This window comes from Cricetulus griseus, chromosome 2, assembly GCF_003668045.3.
Source record: "Cricetulus griseus strain 17A/GY chromosome 2, alternate assembly CriGri-PICRH-1.0, whole genome shotgun sequence".
NCBI classification, from domain to species: domain Eukaryota; kingdom Metazoa; phylum Chordata; class Mammalia; order Rodentia; family Cricetidae; genus Cricetulus; species Cricetulus griseus.
The window spans coordinates 195,850,102-195,859,572 of record NC_048595.1 but is presented as its reverse complement, the minus strand read 5'-3'; the positions used below and the strand labels follow the sequence as shown (position 1 = coordinate 195,859,572).

At 46.1% G+C, this 9,471-nt stretch overlaps 1 protein-coding gene across 6 annotated transcripts in view; it reads left to right on the top strand.

Moving 5' to 3' along the window:
* The first annotated feature begins 1,352 nt into the window (after positions 1-1,352).
* Sh3rf2 (SH3 domain containing ring finger 2) overlaps positions 1,353-9,471 on the top strand; it is a 106,037-nt gene continuing 97,918 nt past the window's right edge. Inside the window, exons 1-3 of one of the 6 annotated variants that reach the window (XM_035440158.1) lie at positions 2,725-2,886; positions 3,038-3,169; positions 3,541-4,025. In XM_035440158.1, coding sequence (XP_035296049.1) covers positions 3,648-4,025 — 378 coding nt within the window. In that variant the 5' untranslated portion in view covers positions 2,725-2,886; positions 3,038-3,169; positions 3,541-3,647. Of the gene's footprint in view, positions 1,443-2,721; positions 3,170-3,540; positions 4,026-9,471 lie in introns of those variants that run through there. The other 5 variants (XM_035440159.1, XM_027398000.2, XM_027397998.2 and 2 more) reach the window with 5 other exon arrangements.

Here is a 9,471-nt window from a genome sequence, read left to right as displayed (position 1 = left end):
GGTACAGATGAGGGTATGTCAGGAAGATGGAATGTTTTTAAGAATCATAGAGGGAAGCCAGGCATTAGTGGTGCACGCCTTTAATCCCAGCACTCAGGAGGCAGAGGCAGGTGGATCTCTGTGAGTTCGAGACCAGCCTGGGTCTACAAGAACTAATTCCAGGACAGCCTCCAAAGCCACAGAGAAACCCTGTCTCGAAAACCAAAAAAAAAAAAAAAAAAAAAGAAGAAGAAAGAAGAATCATAGAGGGAAGAAGAGGACACTGCAAAACCCTGCTACAGAAGAGCTACTGTTGGAGTCCACTCTCTAGAAGGCAAGGAGACTACAGGGCAGTTCACAGAGGAGCTGAGCTCTCCTGAGAGGAAATGAGAGTGAAGGATCTGCAGAGAGCTTCAAACTGCCCTCATAGATAGACACGGCAAAGTGGAATGGGACGGAATGCTGTTGAAGCTCGAAGTGCAGATTTGAAAAGAGTTCTCTGAAGTGGACATGTGTGGGAATTAAGGCCTGAGACCAGAAGAGAAGACTACACTTGCTGCTTCCAAACATCTCCTTCATTCTGAGTTTCATGCATGTTAAATTTTTTTAAACTGACATGGAAGAACACAAGAAAGACAAATGACCGAAGGCTTCTTGATTCCTTCCTAAGATTTCCCAAGGAGCCATGTCTAAGTGATTTCCTGTGATAAAGAATTACCATCAGGCAGGGCATTTGGATCGCTGGTAAAGTCCTTGCTAGCAAGTATGAATCCCAAGGTTCAATCCCCTATGCCCCTTCAAAGAATTGTTGTCCCCATGCTTAAACATAAGAAGAGTCAATAGATAGAGAGAGGATAGGGGAAAAATAAAGAAATAAAAAAGAAAGGGAAATTGACTTGTATTGGGGGATGGGGGACTGATTCTCATAATATAGGCCAGGATGGCCTCAAAATCATGATTCTCCTGCCTCTGCTCTCCCAGTACTGGGATTACAAGTGTGGCCCACCCATCCAATCAGAAGATACCAGGAGGAGGAGGAGGTGGTGGTGGAGGAGGAGAGGGGAAAGAAGGAGGAGGAGGAGGAGATGGAGAAAAAGAAGGAGGAAGAGGAGAAGAAAAGGGAAGAAGATGAGGAGGAGAAAGGGAGGAGGAGGAAAGGAAGAAGAAGACCCAGTTTCCAGTTGCAGCTTTACCCTCACTCACCAGGCAACTTGAGAGAATCTCTTGATCTCTCTGGGCATAGCTGCCTCATCTGCAAGGCATGCTGATTGGTCAATCTGAGTCATTATCTCCTGACTTCTTGCCATATTCTCCATCCCTGATGAGGTTGGGTGTCCTCAAACCCTCTCTTCTCTTAAAGCCTGCTCACTCCATGGCACAGTAATTAAGAGCACAGACCACCTGCCCCCCGTTGGATGACTAGCTTTCCTGTCCATCTCAGCATCCTCATCTGGCTGGTTAAGGTAAACTGTAGTGCCTTCAAGTTGGGGAAAGGGTTAAATAGGCAAATGCAAGGAAAGTGTTTAGAATAGTATCTGACACACACAGGGGGCCACCTTGATGTTACGTAGCGTCATCACCTACTTGCTCAACTGGACTGTTTTGCGACTGCACATGAGTACATTACTGATAAGTCAAAAATGGAACTTTAGCATCATTTAAGGGGTGTGGGATGACTACAGGAAGTAACAGACAGAGCAGATCTGGGATCATTACTATTGCCTTTTTAAAAGATCTTCCTGTGGTCTGATTTTCAAAGTATGTGCACACACACCCCACTCCTTTTTTAATTGGAAGAAACTGAGCCAAAGATTACTGAAGCCTCTCTCATCTCAACATTCAAGGAGTGATTATCACTTTTAAGACCAGTATTTTATAAGAGGATGCCTTATCTTTGAACCACAGCTATCATTAATATGTTTGACCTTCTCGGCAAATCCTCATAAAGGTTTAAAAATAAGCACTAGCACTTGGCACGTTTCTAGCCAAGCAACTTTAAGCTGCTTGAATGGGAGAGAAAATGGGGAACATGGGCCCACAAACTGTTCACTGCTCGGTTCTAGCTGCGGTGACATCAAGCATGGGTCAGCCGCGGTGTGTGGGCTGGCAGGCAGCTGCTGGCAGCGACAGTGTTAACAGGGTTGGGTAAGGTGATCCCTTGAAACTGGAAGGACTTTGTGGAAGTTTTCAAAGCTTGCTCGGACGCCCAGCCCTGGGGAGGAAAGGCGGCTAGCCAGTTAGAAGGAGCAGCCCCAGATGAGACCAGAAAGGGGCGAAAAGATTGCACCTGAAATTATAGGCACAAGGTTAGTGGTCCCATGCACCTCTCCAGTGCGCCGACAACTTTGGAGACAGACCCCACCACCCCACCCGGCCGCCCCAAGGTGCCATCTCTGTTCAGGACACCTCACATCTGTCACGCTAACTGCTGGGGGCCACCAGCTCGCCTGCCAAGCCCACCCGCGGTGTCCGGTGTCGGCAGTCACAGGAGCCTGGGCGTGGCTGACTTGTACCCAAGAGACCTTTCAAAACCGGAAACTTGGTTCTCAGGCATCTGAAATGAAACTGTTTCTAAAACCAGGATTGTTTTCGGACCACACACACAGACACACAGACACACAGACACACAGACACACAGACACACAGACACACAGACACACAGACACACACACACACACACACACACACACACACACACACACACAGACACACAGACACAACACACACACACACACACACACACACACACACACACACACACACACCTCCCTCCCTGCCCGTGCATGCTGCTTCCTCTGGGCTTTTTTCTGTAGGCTGTGACCACAAGCCTGAATTCCTTTCTGCTGCAGCTGAAAGCCAGCCAGCACAATTGTCAAAGCAACTAAACAGGCCACAGGACCTCACCTGGTAGGAGGAAGACTATCTCTGGCACTACACTAACCTGGGGCAGATGAAGGCATGGAAGGAAGAGGGGAGGAGATGGAAGAAGGAAGAGGGACGTGACAGGGTAAAGTCAAAACAATATCGGGGAATAGGAATTTTTCTTGTATATTGCTAGAACAAAATAGTGGAGGGAGATCTACTGGAGGGAAAGAAGTCTACATCTGCATGGAGTCGATAAACACTTCCCTAAGCTCATCTACTCTGCTACAGATAGAAGACAAGCCAATCTAGTGGAGAGGAAGGGAAGGTAGGTAGATAACCTCACAGAAATTGTGTTGTCAGGGCCTTAGTCTGAGTTAAGACTGACTGTGAACCAGGCAGGAGAAAGCACTCCTCCAGTCCTTCCAGCAGAGAAGCAGCTCCCAGCCTGAGCAGGCTAGTTTTCTCTCCTTGCTGGGGTCCTCCGCTCAGAGGCAATGAGCACTCAGTCACTGTGCAGAGTTCCCTCAGATTCTTGCAGCAGGCACAAGTCTTCTAACCTGCAAGACTGAATCAGAATGAGTCACTTGAAGCTCCCGGAACAAAGTGCTTGCAGCTGCCTCTCAAGACACAGCCTCCATGTAGGTGGGACACACCTCTCAGGGCAGTTACATTTTTTTTCCTCCTTCCTTCAAACAGGCAGGGAATTCTGATGCTCCCGAAAGACTGGCTCTACCCCCTCGACTCGGCTGCCGCTACAATGTGAATCCTGCTTCTCCAGGTCGGGACTGGAGTTTTAAAATAAAATGGATGATTTGACGTTACTTGATCTCTTGGAGTGCCCCGTGTGCTTTGAAAAGCTCGATGTCACAGCCAAAGTCCTCCCCTGCCAGCACACCTTCTGCAAACCATGTCTACAGAGGATTTTCAAGGCCCACAAGGAGCTGCGGTGCCCGGAATGCAGGACCCTGGTATTCTGCAGCATCGAGGCTCTGCCAGCCAACCTGTTGCTGGTGCGTCTGCTGGATGGTGTGCGCTCCGGGCAGAACTCCTGGAAACGGGGCTCCTTTCGCAGGCCTCGCATACTGACCTTGCAGGACAGCAGGAAAAGCAAGACCAGCCCCAGAAGTCTACAGGCCAGCCCTTTCCGGCTGGTGCCCAGTGTTAGGATCCACATGGATGGGGTAAGAAAAAACTTGCTTGCTCATAACATGTGCATTTTGAGGCTGGTCGTGTGTATGCCGAGAGCTAGGGAACAGACTTTCTTCACGTGGACAGACTTCACCAGAGTGCTGGAGATGATTCCCCAGTTGGGTGAGCTGTGATCACTTTACTGAGCCCCAATGGGAACTCTGAGCCTATCTAATCTACCTGACAATTCGCCTCAGAACTTCTAATGCTTACTAGAGTCTCTTTGGTTCCTGTCCTGAGGTTGTCAAATGAGGAAAGTACTTGTGAAAAATCTTTTATGGTCTTTTACTTCTGCTGCTAGGGGGCCAGACCAGTGTATGAGAAATGCCCAGAGTATGAGGAATATAGAAAATAAATTCAACTTCAGGTTGCTTTTGAGATTTTTGGAGAAGTTTCCATGTATCAGGTGTTGTTTGAATTCTACCTAAATCTGTCTTCCCATCCCTTGTCATAAAGTGTCGTTACAGATCACTCCTAATCTGTTCAAAGCTATCTAGATACTTGATGCCCAAAATCACAAAACAGGGAAGTGTCTATGTGAGTGTACTGATTGATGATGAAAGCTAGAATATATAATAGAATAGATGTGTATAGGAACACTATGATGTATCTCTACAAAACTCAGAGAACACACAAAATGCATGCTGGGCAAGGGCTACAGTACAAACCTAGTCAAACTGTACAGATTACTGAGTAAAAGTTTCCCATGTTCCTCTGTCTACCCCTGAGAGCACACGCCGAGGACTTAACTGGGCTGCTGTGCAAGAGCATACCTCAGGAGGAGGACGAAGCCCTATGAGTCCAGAGGGATTATTTGCAATGTCATCCCTAGACTCCGTGGACCAAAATGGATCCAAAGTTATGGCTTAGATTGCTGGCATACTTAGGCAACCAAAGATGCATTCTTTGAAGACCCACCTAAAGCATGCTTTAATGCTGGCAACAGGGTCCCAAGACTACTCTGAAAAGTAGTGATGGGTGGGAGCATTTGGCACTGGGCTCCCTCCTCACACAGAAGAGGTTCGGTGTGTATTCACAAGTGTTCACTGTAGTTTTCTTCTGAGAGTTCAATCATTTGGAGATCACTGCACCTTTAAGCCACCCATGTGGTAGGGCTGTGTGTAAATATTCAAAAATGAGAGCGGGAAGTTGGCGTGGTTTCATCACTGAAGATTTTTTATTGCTGTTGTGCTTCTGTAGGTGAACACATTCCAGAAAAGGGCTGGGCACTCACTCCTCTGTAAGTCTCACAATCAATCAGAATCCACAGGCCTGCAAGGGTAGAGTAGGGTGGAGAACAAACTTTATTCAAACCTGCCTTGTTAAGAGAAAAGACATCTGTCTCTGGGTTGGCAAATAACCCTTGAATTCCTAATACTTGGTCTTCTCTCCCCTTCTCTATAAAATCTGACTTGCCTTTCAGAAGACGGTCATCATTCACTAAGGAAATGTTTCCTGGAGGAAGGCAGGGACCCTATAAGCTTTGCAAACTTCTGTTCAGGTTTTCTTCTTTCCCCATGTTGCTAAGAAAAGTGCATACACAGTTGCCAGGGGTTTGCACCATCCAAGATTCACAGAGTCCTCCTCCACAAGGGGGATTGAAAGCAGAAAATAGTAAGATATTAAGATAGTGGGTGTCCTTGAACCTCTTCGTGGGGGCTTGAAACCTGGGACAATGGACAGACACAGTGATGGGTCTATGCCTATTCACCAAGCTACCCCGGACCTAGGCCTGTCATCCAGCTGAAGCACAGACTCAAGTCTTTGAGGGCTCTTGCTTCCAGAGAGAATCCGAGTTACTAAACAGGTTTTTCAGACGGGAGCTGGTAGACCACCACTATCACCCCATTCATTCATTTCTTCCTTTGAAGTGTTCATCTCTTGCCTCTTGTCTCTTGAAGGGGGTATGAACAAACCCATTCCTGGATGTTAATATAATGACACTCTACAACTTGTTTCTGTTTGTAAAAATATAACTAGCTTTCCTGCAAGTATGAAACCATCATGCCTTCCAATTAAGGCATAGCATGGATGCCGCACTCTGAGAGTAGACTTGGAACATCAGTCAAATCCCCTGGAGCTATTTGCCTTCTCTGCCTCAGTTTATCCAACTGAGCCAACAGCTTGTATTATTTGCTACCCCCATCCCTTCTCTAAGACACTGAAATTATCTTTGCAACATGCTGTATCACCATGGAAAACATCTGCCAGGGAAATGCAAAGCACCATCATTATTGTCAATTTAAACACGCAGTATGACTTTGGACAAGCCACTTACGTTGGCTGGGGCTCAATTTAAAATTCTGTAAAATGGGAAAATGTATTATAAAAACCTAGAGCCACCTTGACACCTAACTAATTAGTGTTTGCAGAGCCCTCTAGGAGCCTTAGATGAAAGGCATCAGGAGATCGTTATCATAGTAAACATCACTATTGGCTGTTTATTGTGCCCTGCCATGTGTGAGGCATTCTGCAAAACACAGGAGTTATAGCCCTTGCAGGAAATCAGAACAGGCATTGTTATTAAACATGAGTGTATGGTGAACCCAGACCAGAATAATACCAAGTCTAAGTACTCCCCTGAGCAGGGAAAATAATCTGTTGTCATAGGGTACCATTTTGTAAAACACCTCTTTCATAGGCCTCCTTCATAGCCTGGCACGCTGACGGAGTTCATTTAACTTCCTACCCATGAGCTTTCTAAGCCCAAAGTCTGTTCTGCTCGCCCAGGCTCATCCACCAAACAAGCTCATCAGGATCTCTTTGTTGGCTCCAAGAGGCCTGATGTCTGTTGTGCCAGCAAGTATGCTAGGGTGGAACCAATAGTCACACCTCATGCTGCCAGCCCAAGAGAGAGAAAAATTAGCCCATTGTGCCTACACCTCTAAATCCCTCCCAAGCTGATTGTGTAAAAAGAAAACTTGAGAAGTGGCTGCAGTCTTTTACAGCATGCAATCATTCCACCCCTATGGGGAGCTCTGGTGGGCTCCTTGTGGTAAAACCCCTCTGGTTCTTAGTCCAGTGCAGCCAAGTCAAAGGCATTGGACAAGCCTTCAAAAGGATTATGAATTGCCAAAGAGTTTCTCTCTTTTGCTCCTCATTCTGTTTAGCAATATTTTTTTAAGTAAAACAGGTAATAGAGGTTTTGAGAAATTAAAAGCCCAAACCCCAAGTCTGCTCCTTCAGTGGTTGTGTACTTTGACTGAGTCACTTAAACCTCAGGGCCTTCAATTCTCCATCAGCAAATTGAAGATAATAGTTGTGCCTGCCTCAGAGGGTTGTTGTGAGATACAAATGAGATGATTCACACCCATTAACTCTTAGTGCATTGACCGGCTCACCTTGAATGCTCAATAAATATTAGCTGTGATTGTTGTTGAAATGACTCAACACTTTCTACTCAAAATTACACGCCCTCTCTTACCCCCTTGTGAGTGAGGTGCCACCCAGAAGTGGTTCTTGCTGCCCTGATTATCTGGGTTGTGTGGTTGTCTTCCAAACGATCTATTGGCCCATAATTCAGGTATGTGACTTCCCAGCTTATGCTGGCCTTGAAGGTCCATTCCAGAACACTTAAGGGGCTACGAGTTGGTAGGAGGGAGAAAGCTTACAAACTTCACTTCTCTGAATAGTTTTTTTTTTAAAAAAACTAATTAAAAATTTAAAACCATAAACAGAAAGCAATACCTGTTTCACCTCCCCAGCAACACTGATTCTTCATTAACTTGGCATTTTTTTCTTTTCTCTGCAACTCTCTCTCTTCCCCCAACACAAGTGTCACTACCCTGGGTCTCTCAGGGTGACTTTCTCCCTGAGTTGTTAAGCATTGTGGCAATCACACCCTATATCAGCGAGAACACACCTGCTGTCACTACACAGAGACCAGGTGGCTTTTTCATAGAAACTTATTCAGCTGCTGTTGCAAGCAACTGAGGAGCAGGAAACGAGGTCAGAAAGCACCTGAGGGAGCTGAGGTTGGGCAGAAACCACAAGATGGCTGATGCCCTTTCTTGGGTCTCAGATGTGTTCTAAGTGGTAATACAGATGGTGGGTTTTGCTAAATGTGCAAAGAGATGAGATCATTCCAGTCCCTAAGAACAGCAGGCAGGTGACACCTGGGACAACCATATGTAGCAGGTGGAAAGATTCAAGCAGGTAGAGGTTGAGCCTGAAGAATCAGGAAACACAGGTAAGTCTCCGGCTTCACTTATATTTGCAAACAACTTTGGAATAGCATAGGTCTGAAATGTTACTGCTGTCATGTGCCCTCGACGCACCAATTCCTAGTTACAACTGTCTGTAACTCCTGATCCAAAACCCTTACACAGACATACATTTGGGCAAAATACCAATGTACATAATATACAAATAAATAAATTATTTAAAAAAAAAGAAAAAGCAAGTGTGGTCTGCACACTGTTCTTGGTGCTGCCTGATTCCCAGCAGGCCTCCTCTGATTTTCTCTCCCCTTGGTGTTCTCGGGAACCATGCAATGATGGGAAGTACTCTGCCATCGGCCTGATGATCAGGGTGATTCTTGCAAGGTGCTCCTCCCTGTTTTAGTGAGCCCAGTGTTGCATGACCAGCTTCAGTTGGTTAAAGGTGTCTGGCTCATTCCCCATGGGAGGCCTCAGCTCTGAGGCAGGTGGGTAGGGCATGAAGTTCTCCTTAGTCAACCTCAATTATCCACCACAAGGGAAACACTACCCCAGGATTAGCATATGCATATTTTTGTGTTGTTTTCCTTTCTGCTTATGAAAGGTTGCTGCACAGGTGTCTCATCATACTATAAAGAGGCTCAGGAGAGAAAGTATTTGTGTAGCTCATGACCCATGAAGAGCAGCCTCATTTGACCCATTCCATGGTTCTGTTCAAACCAGATAAAATACGATATTGTATCTTTTGCATTCTTTTCATTTTTGCTTACTCCAGAGACTAGCCTTTCACACATATGAGCTGTAAACCCTCAATGGATGTCTCACAGAGCTCAAGAGTCAAACGTCACAGCTATCAAGTTCTTTTCAGAATATTGTTCAGATATCAAAAGACTTCAGCCTCTAATGAACTGGGAATCTCTAAGTGGAAGATTGTCCTAAAAACCAATTTCCCAAGATCCTCCTCCTCCTCCTCCTCCTCCTCCTCCTCCTCCTCCTCCTCCTCCTCTTCCTTCTCCTCCTCTTTGGTGCTGAAATTGAACCAAAGGACTCATATACACCAAGCAAGTACTCTGTTACTGAGCTACATCTCTCAGCCCCTCTTGTTTTTTTTTTGGGGGGGGTGTAAGTTCTTGATAAATCACTCTGCTCATTTTGAGTTTGGTCTGCCCTAGACAGGCCTTGAGCCTGCAGTCCCCTTGTCTCAGCCTCCCAAGCAGCCAGCATTGTAGGCTTGTGGCACTCTAGTGAACTAATTTCCCAAATTTCAATGATACTGCATTAC